Raw genomic sequence first — 21,328 nt, 5'->3', positions numbered from 1 at the left:
TGCAATGCTTCATTGTCTATTGGTCCTGAACAATAATCATCCTTCTCAGTGGCATCATACTGTCACGTTGCACAGTAAGCAATCAAAATGTAAATAAATGTAAATTACTACATGATAACTGTCTCTTGATGCAGGCTATGACAACATAAAGGGCTTTTATGTTTTGGTTTTTGATTTGTATGTATGTGAATCACAGTGAAAATGAAACCTGGAAGTTTCTCAGATGACCTACAACCACCATGTTTATCTCATTTTGACATTCACTTGTAGATATTATATTCATTCACCATCTACTTCATTTGAATTACTTGTAAACCGGCACATTAGTGAAATTGTTTAATCAGCCAAACATATATAATCAGCAGCACAATGCAGAAAAAATATGCAGAGAAATTATGCAAATACAGATCGAGACCTTTGGATAATATTTACATCAAAGATCAGAATGTCTGATCTTTATAATATTGATTGTGGTATGGATGCTGGTTTGAGTATTTGGAAGTTGCTCGTTTTTAGTAATTTCTTAAAACAACATTCAGACAATTGTCGGTGGAAATGTTCTATATGCATTTCCTGTGTTCACCACATTCACAAATAAAATCATTTAGAATAATTACTTTTTAAGAAATTGGACTGTGCTCTGTGTTAACTCTAAAGTTGACACTTGAGCAGTTAAATTACATCAGTTGAAGCGTAAAAAAAAAGCCTAGAAAAGAAAGATTTAGTTTAGGCTAGGATAATTCAAATAAGGCAGATATGGGCGAAAAAGTATATGATTGTTGGAAAATTGTAGTTTAAATAATTTTTAGAGGTTTGTGCTTTAGTTTATTTTCACATTAATTAATAAATTCACCATACATTTTTACTATTGGTCTTCATAATCTGTTTTTAGTTTTGTAATACACAGAGACTGCATTTGATGTCAATAAGTTACAGATGGATGCAAGTGCAGGTAAAACTTCTTTAATAGTATGAAGGCAGACAACTCAGAATCGAAGGTAAAACTGTAGTCAAAAACAGTTCAGATGATCAGACAGAATAAACTAGGACAGAAAAGATCAAAAAACAAGGACTGAATCCATTCGGCAGCAAAGGAACAGATTCACATAGAGCATTTACTTAGAGTGAGTGAGGTGTGTGTGTGCATGTGTGATTGAGCACATGCTCAATTAGCACAGCTGTGCTCAATCAGTAGCAGGGTACGCGAGAGTCCCTGAGTACCATGTTTGGAGGCAACAGTAGCTGCTGGGAACTGGTCTCTCCCAGGCACTGTGCAGGCATTAGACTCAAGTTTCAGTGTAGCACTGGGATCAGTATTGCTATAATGTCAGTTTTGATAATTATATTAGTTAATTAGTAACTGTCATTCATTACTGATTAATAAAAAATGTCACTATGTCCTTGCAATCACTACATGCAGTGTCAAAATTATAATGTCATAATTCAGTATAATATTTATATCATATTTAGGTTTCTCAAAATGTTCTGTAGGTTGTAAATAGAATTGCACATAGTTTTTTGGCTGCACATAAGTCATTTGTAATCATTCATTAGTTTCCGATTTACACTTGATTGTTTGCTCTTAGGGTTAGAGTCTGATTGCAATCTTCAGGGATATTAAAAATGCTCGTGTCCACAACTCTAAGGTGCATTAGCGAGTTTTAGTTCTGGTGCCGGCAAAAATAGAAAAACTGTTCATTTATCTTTTTGTGTGAACGAGTCTCTTGACCCAGATCACTCTTGGAATAAAAGTGTGCATTGATTTCGTGATCCTAGTGCTCACAATGCTCCTTCTCGTTTTTATATGGCTGACGTGACAGGACGATCAAAGGAATGGAATTACTAATGGAGACAGAAACCCTCTGATTGTGAGGCCTCAGTAATCTCACTGACGTGGCTGAATGCAGCACCTCGTTGCGAGAATTGCTTTTAGAGATTGCTGTAATCACTCAGTTGAAATGCATCGGAGGAGTCTTTGTGTCAGTGTATTAGGCTTAAGTTGGATTGTTTCAAATAGCAAATGTCGAGTAGATAAGTGGATGGATTCTCTGGCAGATCAGTGAATACATTAATACATGTAAATGTATCGGGAAAATGCAAAAAGAAAAAATTAGGATGCACAGCTTATTCACTTGTGTCATGGTTCCACTCTATCTAGAACAGCTTTTATCCATCTATCTTGTTTTTGCCAGCATGCCTGCCATTACTAAGGAGTGATGGGATGGATGGCCTCCATCACTTAACAAGCAAGCGTTCATTCATTCAGTCCAAAGCTGAGAGTTGATTGAAGCCCTGTTCAAGGATATATGATTCTCTTTAGGTAGTGTGAAGAGCGAGATGAATAGAAAAAAAGTCAGATTTTTTATACTTGTTTATTCACTGTTTAAAATCAGTGGCTTATGTAAATGTAAACATAATATTGAAAGCGGCTTTACAGAAGGCAAAAGATGTTTGAGTGAATAATAAACATGCTTGCTGAAGCAGGAAGATATAGACTATTCTTGAACAATTTCAAGAATTTGCATATGATAGATGTCTGAAGCAAATTGAGATATCTTTTCATTCAACATATACATTCATAAACCTACACAACTATTTCAGGCCAGTATTGCTGAAAATGGTTAATTTCTTTATCATTTTGGTGATTTTGTTTCAGACCCTGCATTGACTTGATCAGAATATATGACATGCAGCTGACATGCCCCTGACTTTTTTATACCTCTGACTTGAAGTGTTTTGATTTGTCTCAGTATTTTTTTTTACTGTTAATAGCTTTAATATTGGTTTTATATCAGTGTGCTCGAAAAAATTGTGTTTGAATTGCCGATTAAAATGATGACAAGCTGAAGACAAATTTCAATCTTTGCACCAGTACAGAGCAATTTATTCTTCTATTAATTTATTATTATCAGCCAGCTTTTTTATTTCTCACAAGTAACTTCATTTACATCATCGTGTATGGCATAAAATGTTTGTTTTTTTCTTGAATGTCAAACTCTTTAATGAAAATTTGTTGATTTGGGTCTTTCCTGCAGATGTTGACGAGTGTGCGGAGGGGAAACATTACTGCAGAGAGAACACTATGTGTGTGAACACCCCCGGATCGTTTATGTGCATCTGCCACACAGGATACATCCGCATCGATGACTATTCTTGCACTGGTAAGAAACAAATACCTAGCACTGAATGTACAATGCAAAAATGTCCAGGAGGTGGATTACATTCAACGGTGTAATGTAACATTGACAGCAAATATGACCTTAACGCCACAGACTTGATAAAAGGGCCTCGAAAGTGCTTTGTGTGTAATTAAAAAGCTGCTCTCGCTGGTGCGGTACGGCTCGCAGGAAATTGGGGTGAGGTTCAGCAACATGTGCATTTTCTTCTACTAGCAGCTTGAAATGAAGCGATTAAACTGCTCAAAAGTATTTGAAGCGGGTACGTACCTGCATAGTGTGTAGAGCGATTAGTTCATCAAGGACTAGAAAGATTTTGGAATCTTGATGAACAGTTAATCTTTATAAGCAGTAAAAATTCGATATGCTTTTTTTTAAATTATGACCCCAGTGTGTTTAGTACAACTGTACCACTTTGATGATAGACTACACCTAATTTCTTAATGTTTTATTTACCAGACAGCAGATGAACCATTAAGATCGTTTAATGTTTCTGATTTTTCAGACTCAGAGCATCAATATTGTAAAAGAGATGGATTAAATTGCTTTCACATAGATCATGATTAAACAGCGGGGGAGATGAGGGTTCGACGACTCAAGAGCATTGCATCCCCCTATAAAAGTCAATTTTATGTGATTAAGTCAGCCTTTCTCTGACTCAGCTATAGTGACTTAGCTGTGAGAGGTGCTTACTAAAGTCAAATACCTGTCATTCTTGTATTGACTTATGAAGATATAACTGTACATGCACCATCTTCACCTTGGCATGTAAAGTGGGATATAACTCTCTCTGACACACACACACGCCTCTATGTATATCGACCAGTATGAACAAAGAGTGGATTGTGGGATTTAAAATGGCCTTGCATGCGGCGCTTCTCTAAATGAGATTGAAGATAATGCTGAAGCTGAGAATTCAGAGTGTATGAATTGATTGAATCAGTATTGCCCGGACTTAGTTAGTACGTGTGATGTGATGGGATGGGATGTGAAACCAGGAATGAAACTCCGGACCCAAGAAAGGTTTTCCTTCTCCAACATAACAAATTCAACTCAAGCAAGCCTCGACAATTAGCTGATGAATTGAATCAGTTGGTAAGAGAGGTGGAATGGTAAACTCTGCAGTGCTGTAGCCCTTAAGGCCTGCTGGTTCTATTGATTTTATTCTAGATGACACCCCATTGGTTTATGGCAGCTATATTAATTTTTTAGTGCTGAGCTACTTTGAGCTACCTATGTGGAATATCGAGATCATTTGTTTAAATATAGAGAGGTTGTATTGTGCTTCGGATCTCTATGGGCACAATTGAAGCCTAAAGGCATGGTGAGTTATGAGTGTTACCTAATTTGTTCAGCCTTTATATTATACAGTATATTATACAGTATATGACTAATCATTGTTGAAGTATTTTCTGTTTTATGTAGTACAATTAAGGTGTGGATGGTGTGTAAATATGATGACCCTGAGGGAGATATTGAAGGCATACAATTCCTTTCCTGGGACTGATCTTGTGTTGCTTGTTATCATGAAACTGAAACAAGAGCTTGTTAAGAGACATCGTGCTTCATAGATAAATGTTGGAATATGGGTTCTATTTTAACCAGCCTGCCCCTTTTATCATTTGAAATGTATTTATTTCTTTGTGTAGAATTTAGCTGGCTGGAGATTGTAGTATATAGCATAAAGATACTGGTGAAGATACATGGTCTAATAGACTCTGAAAAAGACCTCATTTTTAGGTTGATTTTCAGTTCAGTAAAACGAGAAAGTTGATACTTTCACTCCTGTGATTTGGGAGGCATTTTGTTTCCTGTGTTGTAAACAATTTCTCTCAAAGTGGGACAATATATATATTTTGAATAATGTTTGGTAAACTTTATCTGACAGATAAGCCCCTATTGACTCCATTTGTCTGCCAGATTGTCTAAAGCACTGGGTTTTAAAGCATAGCCAGGGGTGTCCTGTGATAAAAAAAATAAAAAATAGTAGAAATCTAACTAAACTATTTCTAGATGTATGACCTTCTTATAATTCTTACCCTGTTTGACTGGTAACGTGAATAAAATAAATACAATTCACACAATAAATGTACAAGAAGTAGGCCTATAAATAAACTTGAATTGAAAAGAAATGACAACTAAATAGGAATTTTGTTATGTGGACAGAATATTCATGAATAAAAAGCTCTATAGTGCATAAAGTAATCAAAATATTACAGATTTAATTAATAAGCCTTATATTAAAAAGGCCAGATTGAATTTATAAAGTAAATGACAAAAAAATGAGATCCTTGGGTTTAAATATCAAGAACCCTAGGTTTCTAAAACTGTACCTTTTTTCTTTCTTAAACTCCTGTGTTTCATTGTAGCTTTGGCAGTATGCACACACAAACACACACACACACACACACACACACACACACACACACACACACACACTTTCATTTGCCAATAGTGTTCTCCTTTTGTCCCATGCATGCTATTTTTGTCCTACGCTTTGAATCCCTCTTGATATGAGAAAAGTCCTCTCACAGTTAGCACAGTCTGCCAACCGGATGGATGAATCAGACACGCTTCCAGGTTGAGGTGAAACGTTTCCAAACAGTCAAACCTTTAATTAGACACAGTTAGGGTATGGATTGGTTCTTTGTGTTTTTGCTTTTAAAAGAAAGAAATACACACACACACACACACACACGCACACTTGTACCCGCCCAAACCGATGGTGAATATCGTTAGCGCTAACGTATTGACTATATCTTCATCAGAGATGTTGTAATTAATAGCTAGTGAGCATCTGTTTACTTTGAAATCTAACCCACAGAGAAAACTTCTAGTCCCTAATTGCATACAACACACATACACAGAAACACACACACACACACAAACACACACACACACACACACACACACACACACACACACATACCGCACCATATTAATCCTTCTCTTCTTTGGATCCCTTATACCCCGCTTTGACAAAACACTATTCTTTGTCCTCCTAAGGGACGCAGGCAATTAATTGTTGATCGCAGAGCATTGTGGTTTGTTTGTGGCCCTGGAGACACCGATTTATAACTGTTTTTGTCTTAATATAAAACTTCACCCAGCATCTGAGTTTACCCTGTGATTTAAGGCTGCCACTAGTGAAAGAAATCTTGAGTACTAGTCTGTTTTCATGAAAAAAATTACAAAAAGAAATAGTTTGTCATGACCACCTCAATCTTCAGACTCGATTTGAACATGTCACCATATAGATTCATACATATATTATATTACACATACTCTATGTATTGTTGCCTAGGAAAACTTTTTACATGGCCTTCTACATTGTTCTGAAGAGTTACAGCACTAGCATTTTATATATGCTATAGAATCCATTATATATATATATATATATATATATATATATATATATATATATATATATATATATAAAGAATTATTCCAATTCAACTAAATAATGCTATGCAATACATGACCTCATAACCCGATTGCTGCCAAACTGTAAAATGAGCAACAATATCTCACTCTGATCATCATCAACATCCACAATAACGTTTCATCGTTGTCTCTTCCTGTTCTTCATCTCTGTTTTTGCAAACATCAACAAGAATTCAGTGAGTTTTGTTCTTTAGGTAAAATTTGGGGTTATTTAGCCATTTTAAATCTGCTGTTCTCGGCGCAGAGTTTGTACGCCCTGTTCCTTTGTTTTGATGAGGTGATGGCAGTGTCGCAGACATTTTGACAGTCGCTATCTGATCATGAACCAAATAGATTAGGCTTTTGTCTACATTGTTATAGCACACAGGTTTCCAAAAAACGTAAAACAAAATATAAAAGTGTGCCATTCACTAGCACGGGTTTAGACGTGTTCAGTCAGACAGCAAGGTTTTCAGCAAGTAGTGATGCCATTAGAAGTCCATTGTAAAAAAATAAAATTTAAAGCAGTGTTTGGTTAAAACAACAGGAACCCTATTGAGCATGTATAAACCTCCAGCAACTCTGCGATGTCATTGTGGAGGAGTGGAAGAGGATCCCAGCAACAACCTGTGCAGCTCTGGTGAACTCCATGCCCAGGAGGATTAAGGCAGTACTAGATAACAATAGTGCTCATGCAAAATATTAACACTTTGGACACAGTTTTTGTCTTATATGGCTTGTTGACAGAACCAAATGTATATGTCAAGAAGAACAGAAAAATATTGGCTAGAGCAGTGTTAAAATTGAAAGGTGAAGAAGACAAGTTCAAGAAAAAGAAAAAAATGAAATGTGCATGAAAAAGATTTGGAAAAGCAAAAAAAATAAAAATGCATGTTGTTATTAGGGATAATGTAGAAGGAACACACTAACTACCCTGCTGTTATAGGTTCTTTGGCAAATCACATTTTTGCACTCAGCTATAAATAAAAAAAGGAATTATGATATGTTTACCACAAAGTAGTTCTTATGCATGAAAATTCTGAAATAATTTAATCCAACAGTAGATATTGTATAGCATTGTATAAGCTACTATTAAGGCTTATGCTTGACACAAGGATGACTACTGGCTCACTGAAAGCCCAACTTCTGATTTACCCTAAAACACAATCAACCTTTTGGAACTCCTTCAACTTGAAGGTCAAGATTCACTTCATTTCTTTTCTCTGAAGTTTGATGTGGCTTCAAATGCTCCAACAATGACAAAGATTACCCTCTAATCCATGAGAAGGCAACTCTCTATTTTGCTTTTTTTTTGCCTCCCTTCACTTTCTCTTGATCTCGCTCTGTGTGTGTGTGTGTTTTTTTTTTTTTTTCTCCAGAGGTCAGTAAGAAGGCTTTAATCTGATGATAGCAGAACTGGCTGACTCTTTTCTGATTTGTGTGTGGGTGTGTGCACCAGCTACCTCACTTACCCACCGGGGGTCACAGGGGAAACGGGATTAGAGCAAGACAGTTCAAAGACGCTTCTATCAACAGTGTTTCTGAGGCCTCCCTCAGAGCTTTTGGCCTACAAAAAGAACCTCAGATGACTGGAATTTTTGGGTTTACAAATAGAAATGCGTGCCACTGGATACAACACCTGTCAGAAACGGGGTGAATGAATAGTGCTATAAATTCTTGTTCAGCAACACCTTCTTGACAGTTGTCTTGAATTCTCCACAAAATACCCTTTTTTGCTCTAATATTTATAAGGAAGTGTTTGTAAGATGCTGGTGATGACTGTTCAAGATGGCATTAATTAAGGCATTAAGGCCTACTATTTTATGTCATCTTTTTGAAATCTCTATTTGCCTCCTCAGGGGTTTTTTTTATACGCAGCAAGATTTTCCCAGCATGAAAGCCAAATATATAAACATGACATCTGTTGCATTTGAACGTGTGTGTGTGTGTGTCAGTGTTCAGGAATAATTTCTGAAAAGCATGCATTATAGCACAGGCTCTGAATTCATAAACGGTGAAAGGGCTCGTATTCAGGCCTTTTCTCCACACGGTAAATAAGTGCAATTTATTAGCATCCAGCTCTGGGTTTGCGTATGCACAGCTCTGTCTCCACACAGATGTTCCAACAGCAGTGGAAGAGAAGAGGAGAGGAGAGGAGCTAGAGAGCAAAACAACACAGAGCATCCCCTTGGTGACTGCCTGTACATAATTGATTGTTTATCTGACAGGAGTATGAACAACACTAGAACGAAAGAGGGGGAGAGGGAGTAGATTTGAGTGGCAGGAGGTGAGAAAGTGTCACAGCGTCTCTGCAGTCCTGTCGATATGCTTGCAGTAATACACATCATGCAGGTCCAACTGCCAGCAGGCCACAGTGACCTTGGGTTAATCTCCTCGCCTGTCTACTTGACATTTAACTCCTGCCTCATTCGGACTTTCTGCAGTCCAATTCCTTTGCTTAATAAGATATACGATAAGATATACCTTTATTTGTCCTATAGTGGGGAAATTTCTAAATTTCAGGACTGCACAAAGGCAGGGTGGATATATTACATGCCCCAGAGCATATTTACTTTTCAATATATTACATGCCCCAGAGCAAGTTTTACATTTGAGTGAATGAAAGCTCAACTTTTTTGTGTTAATGTCTTACCCACAAGCTACAGCAAAGGCTGAGCTTCTGGAAATCCTAGCATCATCTGAACTTGTATGAAAGTAGTTTTTGGCAAGTGCGTGGAGTGAGATAAGTAAAAGCATTGTTCAACAGAGCTTCAGTCCAAGAGCACCCATGCAGGAATGAGTCATACTCTGACTTTACAAAAGCCACTGAGTCACCTTGTGTTCTCTCGTTCTCCTTTCTCTATCTATTTCTATCTCCTGCCTATCTCTCTTTGCGCCTTTCTCGCTTGTTTCGATCACTAACTTTCTGTTTATTTTACCTACAAATCAAATACAGAGCAGAATCATTTTCCGAAGTGAGATTCAAACAGCCTTTACGTAACAAATAATATCGTTAATATGCTCTTTCCTTTTACATGAGTAATAAAAAAATTTGGGAAAAGAATTTACAGAACATTTCTGTATGAATAATGTACTATACCCATTAATATATTAATAATTAGGTTAATCATAAACATTGCAAATTATGGTAATAGAAGTTCTAGTATGTCATGAAGTTTAGTCTTATTAGTTTTAAAGCTACTTATCCAAGCATTTATTTGCTTCTAATACACTGTTAATGCACTGTTGTAATCATGCTGGACATACCATTGGTATTATTCAACACTCCCATGCAGACAAATGTATCCCCTTGAGCTCATGGTCAATTGAAGTGCAGACAGAAATAGTTCCTTAAACATTACTGCATTTCAGTGTAAAAGTTGAGCAAGTTGTAGCTCAGTGGTTAAGGCTCTGGCTTCTGAATGGAAGATCAGGGCTTCAAACCCCGGTATTGCCATGTGCCACTCTTGGGGCCCCTGACCAAGGCCTGGGGGAGCTGCATCATGGCTGACCCCAGCTTCATAACATCACTGGTATAAGCAAAGAAAGAATTTCACTGTGGTATAAAGTGCATGTGACAATTACAGTGAACCTTTCTTTCTTTTTTTCTTCTTCTTCTTCTTTCCTTTCAAGATTTCTTGCTTTTAATGGGCATTTGTGGTACCATCTTTCATCTCTCTGCTTTCCTCACCTTAAGTTGAAAGCTTTCCTTAAAGACATCATAATGTCAAATCTCTCTGACTTGTTTTTCTCTAACTTTGTGCTCACTGTGTTTTGTTTTAGAGCACGATGAGTGTGTGTCGGGAAAGCACAGCTGTGATGAAAATGCACTGTGCTTTAACAATGTAGGGGGGCACAGCTGTTCCTGTAAACCTGGCTATACTGGCAATGGCACCATATGCAGAGGTAAGGATGGGCTGTCCACAACACACACACACACACACACACACACACACACACACACACACACACACACACACACACCTGTCTAGCACACCTTAACTGACCTGCTTTGTTTTAGACCTTTCTCAGTGGTTAATTGGAGTGTTTTATATATTTATATTTAAATTTGGTGCTTTGAGTACAATTCTCTCATACTGACCACCAGATGTTCGACATGGCACCTCATGGCAAAGAACTTTCTGAGGATTTGAGAATTAGAATTGTTTCTTCTCACAAAGAAGATTGGTAACACCCCGAAGACGGGTTCCACTCAATACAGGCCTCACAAGGGTCAATCAAAGTCCTCGTGCTTTGCGTCCTGAGTCCTCGTGCTTTGCGTCAGGTGTAGAATTTGGCTTAAAAAAGTGCTGCCAGCATTGCTTTAGAGGTTGCAGAAGCAGAAGGTCCGCTTGTCAGTGCATGAGTGCTGCTGGTACTGGGGAGATGCTGTTCATTAAGGGAAAACATGGATTTTAACATGTACTGTGACATTCTGAAGCAAAACATGGTGCCCGCCCTTCAGAAACTGGCAGTTTCTTAATATAATAACAACCCCAAACACAACTGCCTTGCTGAAGAAGCTGAAGGTGAAGATGATGGAGTGGACAAGTATGTCTCCAGACCTGAACCCTATTAAGCATGTATGAACCTCCAGCAGCTCTGTGATGTCATTGTGGAGGAGTGGAAGAGGATCCCAGCAACAACCTGTGCATCTCTGGTGAACTCCATGCCCAGGAGGATTAAGGCAGTTCTAGATAACAATTGTGCTCACACAGAACATTAACACTTTGGACACAGTTTTGACATGTTTACATGGCTCACTTAGGGTGTATTCACTTTTCATGGCAGCTTTTATTGACAATAATGGCTGTATATTGAGTTGTTTTTAGAGGGCAGTAAATCTGTACCTCTATACAAGCTGCACATTTACTACTTAAAGTATATCTAAGTTATAAATAAGTAAATAATTTAAGTTTCATTTCTATAGTATTGCCCTTTAAGAACATATCATACAATGGTTGTTGATATTTGAGGGGTGTACCCACTTTTGTGAGATACTATACATGATCAGGCTAGAAGTTAAGCACCTCCACATTTTTTTTTAGATTTTACCCAACCCCAAATGCTCTCCACACTAAAAATCCATCTTTCTTGGGACAGCCTACTAAATGTGCTGTGTGGGGAACAAATTACTAAATAAAAGTGCAACATGATTTAGAGATGCAGGATGCAAATCAATGTGTTTCTTATTAGGGAAAATCCAATAATCACTGTCATAGTTCATAGCATGGGTCAGAACACTGGCAGGTGACAACAGACAGAGACAATCAATATTTGGCCCTGAAAGTCAAATCAGAAATACTGGAAAAAATTTCACTATCATCCATATATTACGAGTTTGAATCCTGAAAATGTCACAGCTAAATTGTCATACTTTCTTTCCCAATCAATGACAGTCTTACTAGTTGGTCTTAGGTCTCTTAGTTCAAGTGAATGGTAAATTTCATGCAAAGACATGCATAGACATTCTTAACAATTATGTGTCTCCAATATGTAATGGATAAGATTTACATATGGCTGGAAAAGTCAGGTGTTTCAATACTTTTGTCTATATATTGTATAATAATGATTATTGAAAGTTTCTATTCTTTTCTCTATACATTTTTTACCTGTTTTGTAATATAAATATAAGATGTTAATATGTCATGCGCATGGGTGGAAAATGTAAAGCGTAATTGACAAACATTAGTAATCTATGAAGATAACCATATTGAATATAAACCTTAATTTACTCCTCCACCTGCTGCCATTTTGCTCAATTATAAATAGACTTCAGGTAAGTTTTCTGTTATATCCTTAGAAAATAGCATTGTTAATTATATTTCATACTAATGTCATGGAGGCAGAAGACGGAGGTGAGGTTGAAAAAGTGGAAATTTCTAAAGAATTACAAATAAACCTCTACTTTTGATCAGCTTCAGTTTCAAGAATGCAGTACATCTGTCTGTATTACCATTTACATCTGACAATCAATCAGAGTCCTAAGATGTACAGTATTTCTCAGTTCAATCCTGATGTGTATAACCTCTGTTTGACCCTTTAGCCTTGTGCGATGGTCTGTGTCTGAACGGTGGCACCTGCATCTCTCCTAACATGTGTGTGTGCGCACAGGGCTTCACTGGGCAGAAATGTGAGAAAGGTAAGAGGTACTTGCCGTGCTGTCAATGCTCTTATCACCCGGTTTTCCTTCACTACCTTTTCTTGCCTTTCACCACTTGTTGCTTTCATGAGCAGCAACTACAGCAGTGTGATGAACTGAAACTAAGGGTTTTTTCCACTGCCCTTGATGTGTCCCAAAAAAAAGTGGGTGGGGCTGATGAGAAGTGCGATGCTTTGAAAAAATTATTATAATCAAAAGAATATATAAATACTTTTGCTGATTTTTTTGACCATTCCATTCTAAAGACCACGATCATCACACCGCAACTTCTCATCAAATTTAATTAAAGCCTCAAGCCATATATTTGTGGCAGTTTGGGAATGTGATTTCACATGAAATGCGATTTACACATGGCTTTTCATCTCTATTTGACTTCATATGCCAAAAGCGAAATAGAATATGGATTTAATTCCTTCTGACCTCTATAGAGGCTGGAGAAGAGCATCGAAAACTCTGTGTTTTGTTAAATAGATTCGGATTAATCTCGCCATCCATCCTTTACACTCTCTTATTTACTTTTTTGTTATAAAGTTGCTTCTGGTTACATCTAATTTAGTGATGAATTACCCAGAGAAAGGCTGAGCTGGCTGAGACGTTCTAATCACAAACGTGGATTTAAAGCTCAGTGAGCATGCGTACGTAATCTCGACATTATGTAATGCAGCAGCTCTGCTACTCATCTATGGGTAATTAAGGATAGAGGCAGATGCTGAGCACAGCCGAGACAAAAGCAAGCTGCAGCAGGAAACATGCGGTTATACGGCCTGCATCTGCAACAGGACACTCCTACTCATCTAGCTTTGCATCGATTCCACATAAAGGAATCTTTTTTACGACGTGTCCCTGTGAGGCAGCCGATTGAAGCTCAATTGCTTTTCTTTACTCCCTGTCATTCCCAGAGTACAGAGATAGACACTTAGGTTTCTAAAGGGCCCTCAGACACTTGATTGTAATGATAGTGGCAAAAATAACATTTTGGTAGCAACACACAATTTCAGCTGCTTGCTCAATGCATAGTATATACTTAACATCTCAGAAATGCTAATTTAACAAAACTCCATAAAAATAGCTTCACACAAAGCTCTTTCTTTTTTTTTTACAATAACCAATTACTTTTGCTGTAGTAGTCTTTTAAGTCATTGTACATTGATTTATTTAGCAGCTCTGCTAGAGATTTAATACACTTTAACAAAACGTTTTTTATAGCCTGTGTAATGCAATTGCTACAGATAATATAGCTTTCAAATTTCTTAAGCTGCTTTGTTTTATAAGGCATGCTATAACTGTACTTGTCACTAGTTTTATTCTCTGCATTTCTATGAGAATGAGTTGTGTAGTGCAATGATTGCGAATGTAAAAGCAAAGTGAATTGAGATTCTTAATTATCAAGGGTCATCCAAATTATGTTAGAAATGCATAAAAAGGAATAGCCACACCCACACACTGTACTTGTACAATAAAGACACAATAAAATATAGTACTCAGTAAGACTTACACATCCACAATTTTATATATTTGTATTCTTTTTTCAGGTCACTAGTATATATTTGTATTGTGCATTAATTGAACACATTGTAAACAGAGATTTATTAAATGAACCTGGTTGGTGTTTGGTGTTGGTTATGGTTAGGGTTAGTGTAAAATCAAGCTTATGGCATCAGGTAAGAACAACACTTAGAAGTTCAGGGTATAGTCAGTGTTACTTTAAGGTTAGGTCTAATTGACCTGGACTGAAACTATCCTGTTTAACACTGGCATCAAATCTGTATATGTTCATCTTGCTGTTATTCCCTGCTGATCTTCGGCAGACTAATGATGCAACTCAGAAAAGAAACCCTCTGCTTGTTAACAAAGTTAACAATGTACAACAATGTTTAATAAGTCAAGTCAAGTCAAGTTTATTTGTATAGCGCTTTTCACAACAGACATTGTCTCAAAGCAGCTTTACAGAAATCAACAGTTAAGGTAAATGGTGTGTATTTATCCCTGATGAGCAAGCCATGGCGACTGTGGCAAGGAAAAACGTTAAATGTTTTGAGGAAGAAACCTTGAGAGGAACCAGACTCAAAAGGGGAACCCATCCTCATTTGGGTGACATCAAGAGTTTGATAATAACTCAGTGCACACTTTGTTTACTGTTCTCTTTTTGTGCATTGTACCGTATAACATATTATACAGATGGTACACTGGTCGGCACTATTTTGTGTATTTTGTGTATCTGTCCTGGACTGTCATGTTTTGTATTGTCAGTTTGCACTAGGTTGCACACGATGCACTTTATGTGGTTATGACAAATTACTTTGTCCTTAGCTCTGCGTACTGATATGTAGCCCTCTGAAATGAAACCCCCTTTTTGTGTCATTCCCTTCTTGGTTCTGAGAAATAATTTGTGTTGCAAAATGTCTTTTAAGTAATATCCTGACATGTGACATGCTCAGATAAAGAAAAGATGTAGATAGATAGTAGAAAATATTGATGCTGTAACCAATGATTAATCATCTCCTGCAAAATCATTCTTTTATCATTAAAGAACTGGACGTCAGAAGGAACATTTACCAAGGCACAGTGCATTGCTAAATATGCATAATGTCTTCAATTAAAGCGAAATGAGGTCTCACTTTATCACTGTCTCTAATTCACTGCATAACTCTAATTTCTTCTAAAGTTGACAACATTAATTAATGGGGAGGGGGATATTTTTCCATCATCTAACTGATAACCCCATAAGGGATGATAAGAAGTAGAAATAGAGGGCATGAAATATCAATGGGCAAAAGCTTTGAAACTGTATTTTTCTGTATTCTAATATGGACACTGAATAAGCTTCCCACCTTAGTGGTATTACCCCTGTACTAGTGCAATCATATTTTCATAGAAAGAATGAGGGCAACAAGGGACAACATTGAAACAAAAAAGCCTTTAACAGTCTCTGATATTAAGCAGGACTCACTGCTTGGGTTAAGTCGGATAGAATTTTCACTGTGAAAGTTGTTAGCAAAAAGGAAATGGAGATTTTCATCAACTGGAGTTTGAGGATGCAGTACAGATGTGAGACCATAAAAAAATGTCAACTGTCCCCCAATTGATGTGAGAGTTGTGTTTATGGAGCCACAAGGGGTCAAAGATAACAGGTTAGGGAACTTGCCTTATGTCTGGCTGTAAAGAGGAGGTATTTGTGTATGTGTTTAATCTAACTGGTCATTTATTGAGGGCTTGAATCTGTTCAGATATAGTTGTGGTAGTGATCTCTATTTGTAAGTAGGCAGTGATAAATGAAAGTTTAAGTTTTTAGATATGACACTCACAGTGCATTAGTTTTTCAGACTCTACCTATTGCTTTTGCCTCTGGTATTTCACTTTGAAGGCTGAACTTGGACACTCTTCTGAAGTTAATAAGTGATGTGAAGTGAAAACCAGATGGCGACACAAAATGATAAAAACCCTCTTAAAACCATAAGGGCTACCATATTATATTCAATGGATATCTGGAGTATTGAGCATTGTTGTACATTTTAACTTTAAATTGTGTATCATTTGCATGATTCAGACATAGTAATCACTGTAACAGTGGTGTGGTGGTGCGGTGGATAGAATCACTTCTGAGTCCGAAGTCTTCTGAGTTTTCTGTGTATGTTCTACCCAAGTTTATTCTGGGCTCTCCACTTTCCTCCTACCTTCCAAAAAATGGCAGTAGGTGTATTGGCGTAGGTGTAAGATACATTGCCTCTTGTTCTGTGTGCGTGTGTAAATGTGTGTGTGTGTGTGTGTGTGTGTGTGTGTGTGTGTGTGTGTGTGTCACTCCCCGTGATCCTGTTACTACTCTGACAGCTGCTGTTCTCACTTGAGCAGAGTACACATTAATCAGTGAAGCGCTTTTTTAGTTTTTAATGTGTAAAGTCACCAAACGTGAATGCTGAACTTTTCAGAGGGTGAGTTGTGCAGACAAAGAGACAATGAGTTTGACAGATATTTGGATGGAAAATCAGAAAGACAGAGACCGTTCAGATGCCCATGGAGAGTGAGGGCATTTATGGGAAGAGCTTTACAATACAGCAATACAACAAATGTCAGCAATGAATCACATTGTGTCTTCTATGCATGCTGCGTTCGCTTATTTAGTCATGGCTTTGATGCATTGGGGTGCGTTAATGTCTCCCGGCATCCAACAGTGATGGAAATCGTGCATAGTAATTAAACCAGCTGATTTTGACTGTCGCATGCGTCAGAGCATTCGGGAGATGTTTTGTTTTTCTGAGTTTTGTGTTTTTCCGGAAAAAAAAAAAAATTGCGCACAAAGAGAATGACCGGTGAGATTTTCTCATTTGTATTAGCTGGCTTGATAGTTCAGGGGATACACAGAGCAAAGCAGAGACAAAATCAAGGAGATTGGTGTTGGGGCTAAGGGTGGAGTGAACATAGAAATGCTTTCACTCGTTCTTACTCTCAGCAGCCCTGCACTGGCTTTTAGGAATACCTTTGGGATTCTCTGACTACCCAGCAACAGCTCTTAGAGAGAACGAGTCAGAGAAACAGACAGACAGATACGGAGTGAAAGCTTTATGAGGCAGTGTTTTATAGTGAAATGAATAAAGAGAGAGAGAAAAAAAAGCAATAAACATGAAAGTGCAAAGAGGCACTAAACAGAGGCAGAATAATATTGCAGGAAAAATGCCATCTTATCCTACAATGGAATAGTAAGGATGGATTATTGCTCACAGAATTGGTAGGCTTAGCCCATGTTCACAATGTGACAGAAATTGTAGTGATATGCTTTGCTGTCTTATCAATTTGAGAATTGATATTAGGGCAAATGTACAGGTACTCCCCAAGTTACAATATTTCAACTTATGTTTTTTTTTTATCTTAAGATGATGTACAACAAAAGTGTAAAAATATTAAAAGTTTTGTGTGGCAGGGAAACACAGCAGCGTATGAGGTAGGATACACTGGGATGCTGCTAGGATGTACATATCTATGATGTCTTGTGAGATGCGAGAGATTGTGAGAGTTGTCTTGGTTTTTTGAGCGGTATTTTCTTCTGTGTTTTTGCTCTTTCAAAGCCCAGTTTTAGCTTGTCTTTGTTTTTTGGTTTTTTTATCTGCATCACTGAAAACTAAAACAGAGCGCACTTAGTCTCATCAGCTACAACTGTGCTTCTTACTGCTTGTTTCATCTGGCTTCGCCTCCACTTGCAAATTGGTGCTCATCCACACTCCCACTGCCACACACATATATACTGTGAAGTATATATATATATACGGTACTGCAAATTGCTCTGTTTTGCTAAATTATGTACTGTTAAATTTTTAACAAATTACAATATACTACCCCATACTGATACTAAGCCATGTCTCGACCTGCGATGCTTTCAAGATACTTTCATCTACATCATAAGTCTGGGACTACCTGTATTGATTTCGTGCTGTAACCCGATAGATATGCACATACACACTAACAGTATGCAGAGCTGTGGTTTGCTGTGAACTTGTTACATATTTATAGCACTAATAGGACAACTTTGGATGTGTACCGACAACTGTGATTAGTTTTTCCTTTAGTTTTCCAACAACTTGGCGTGAATATCTTGGACAGATCATTTCCTCCTGGCCAACGTGTGTGCATATCATCATTCATTCTAGCAAAAGTACTTCTTTTTTATTAGATGACAGAGCATACTTGGCTTTGGAGCACAGGTGGGATTGAAAGATTATATAAACATATGTGTGCTCATCCCCAAGCACCTCAAATGAGCACAAACCAAAACACACCACTCCCATTACTGCAGCACTTTTTGAAATACATGGTGTTTTTTTTTCTTTTTTAATGGATGCAAAAAAATCCCTTTGGAAACACCAAACTATGTAGCCTCTATCCAATATTGCACACTAGACATGCAAACAGAACAAAAAAATTGCTCAATGTCCAAACTTTTTGCTTAGTCCTAGTGATGAGGTCATTTCCCCAGGTGCTAGTTTGCAGCTACAGCCAGTAGCATGGCATAGTCCCTTGAGGGAATAGACATTTCAGCATACACGCATGCTTGCAATGCAGTGCAGCAGTCCGCTTCTTGGGTAATGATGCATAGAGCACTGTATAATGCATAGACTACACTCTGTAGTGCTGCACTTTTGGAACAAGAATTTATAAGATCCCCAAACAGAGCAGCTGGTTTTGTAGCTTTAACCCAATGCAATTGCATGAATTTGTAAAGCCAAAAAAGCATATCTAAAAAACTGATAAGAAACCCAATATTGTGAGAATATAGAAGATAGATGCTGCCTTATGTATGCTATTTGTGCTTGAATGTTGTTAATCAGTGGCCCAGGTGGTATCCCTTAAACCTTTCATGTACACATGGGTAAAATTGTAGAGCAAAAATGCCCAAAATAAAGGTGTTAAGTCACCACAATATGCCAGTCTTTTGTAATAGTAATTGAGATGAGTGCAATTCTACCAGAAGATATTCCCCTAATTTGCTATTCTTGAGGATATTAATGAAGAGTGCTAACGCATTGCTTTAAAATCTCTCATAGGTTCAGTTCAATTGCTTTGAGACCTGGTACTGTGAAGAGGAAGCATTATGATTTACATAATCTTCATATTTAGGGAGAACTTATGCACATTGGATAGAGACATTGACGTCCTGTAGGAGACCACTGGCATCATTATAGAAAATTGTGGGTTAAATGTGATAGTCAGAATAACTTTGGATTGATTTCCAGTGATTTCCATTCTTGAGACAGCTTGTATAATGATGAAGGGTCAAAGTTGGAAGATAACCTAAATAAAACCTTTTCCTGAAATCCACAGTAGGTATGTTTCCTTTTTTAATATAGAGATAAAGTATAAACATGTCAAATTCAATTTTGCTTAAAATCAGATTTCAGATTTCTATTTTGGCTGCATTCAACACTAGTAACTTTGGACAGTTATATTTATGTAGAGGAAAAAAAATTAAGAAGACAAGAAACTAGACTAAGAGAAATGGCTTAGAATTGCTCTATAAACATGCAAGACTGCCAAAGGACTGGGGGAGAAAACAAAACTTGGCAGGACACTGGGAACAGATGAAATCAATCAAGAGACAGCAGGAGATATAACACAAAAAGAAAATACTGGCCAAATAATAAAATTGGAAAATATAAAATGTCAAATAATAAAACAGGGGCCATAACATGGGGTGACAGATGAACACAGATCAATGTCAAACCTGTTAATTCTCTGATATTGTAAATATATTAATAAGAATTAGTACTAAATATATTAATAAAACATTTGATAAGATATTAAACATTGTTTCTCTACCAAAGCGTGCCATTTATAAAAGTTGATATTGAATTTTCTTTTCTCTTCTCTTCTCTTCTCTTCTCTTCTCTTCTCTTCTCTTCTCTTCTCTTCTCTTCATGTTTGCTGTGACACTGATATTGACTGTAAGCATTAGACGTTGATCTGGTTTCGGTATAGATTGTTCCTGGTTTTTCTGGAGATTTGTGTAATTACTTGCTTTAATAACGGCTGGGACCTAAAGCACCGCTCTGTGCAAAAGCACCTCATTAAAGCCCCATTCCGAAGCTCCTCGAATTACTCACGCAGAGACAGGGATGCCCAAATGTAGAGAGTTCAGAGACTGACTATAGAGTGCTTACAGAACTAAATAACCCTGATTGAGATCAAAGAATTCACAGAGGTATAGCTAAAGGTCAAACAATTTATAATAAAGTTAGTGTAACACAAAGATTTTTCACAATCTCTTTAGGCTGCCTAATGAGCTGTCTGTACTAGGTGACATTATTCCCTCCACTTATAACCTGCTCTGTGAATCCATGTGTATTGGTTAAGTGCCATAATTAGGCGTATATAGTAATGTACAAGAGCATTTTGTTTCTCAGAACCAACATTCAAACCAAAAACGAAAGTAAGTATTTTTCTTAGTGCTACTGAAGGCTTTTCCACTTTTAATATGATAAAGTTACCAAGACAAAAGATATGACATATTAGGGGGGGATTTTTTTATTCTATTCTCTTCTATCATTTGAGTGTGCTTAGTATACACCAATCACTTTCAAATCATGCTCAAAGTAATTACCATGTACCTGTCATCAGTACAGTAATTTGAGTGAACCACAAAAAAAAATCAGCTGTCTCTTGGTTTCGATTGACTGCTGAAGCCACAGTCTGCAGGAAGCTTACAGCAGGAATCTCACTGTCAAAATGTTTTGATCAGGATAGGGAAACAAAAAGATTGTTTTTTAAAATATTAGATGTGCCATGGAGCACTGTGGAGGCCATCATCAGCAGGTGGAGAAAATGGGGCACCACAACAAACATTACCAAGATTAGGGTATCCCTCGAAACTGATGAAAGGAGAAGATGAAAAATCAACAAGGAGTCTGCCAAGATATATACAGTAACATTAAAGGAGCTAACTTCTTGTTTTTCTTTACATGTATCTAGGCTATGGGATAGGATGGCTAGATGGCAGTCCTTATTTAAAAGAAATAACCCAAAATCTGTGTGTCTGATGATGAGACCAAGGCAGAACTTTTTAGGGGGCTAATTTTAAGAT

The 21,328-nt window shown here is 37.3% G+C and overlaps 1 protein-coding gene across 1 annotated transcript in view; it reads left to right on the top strand.

Moving 5' to 3' along the window:
• nell2a (neural EGFL like 2a) overlaps positions 1-21,328 on the top strand; it is a 70,191-nt gene that overhangs the window by 33,028 nt on the left and 15,835 nt on the right. The window contains exons 13-15 of the mRNA XM_046860004.1: positions 3,036-3,161; positions 10,383-10,505; positions 12,646-12,741. Coding sequence (XP_046715960.1) covers positions 3,036-3,161; positions 10,383-10,505; positions 12,646-12,741 — 345 coding nt within the window. The remainder of the gene's footprint in view (positions 1-3,035; positions 3,162-10,382; positions 10,506-12,645; positions 12,742-21,328) is intronic.

The sequence above is a fragment of the Silurus meridionalis genome, chromosome 10 (assembly GCF_014805685.1).
Source record: "Silurus meridionalis isolate SWU-2019-XX chromosome 10, ASM1480568v1, whole genome shotgun sequence".
NCBI classification, from domain to species: Eukaryota; Metazoa; Chordata; class Actinopteri; order Siluriformes; family Siluridae; genus Silurus; species Silurus meridionalis.
This window is presented reverse-complemented; position numbering and strand designations above follow the sequence as displayed.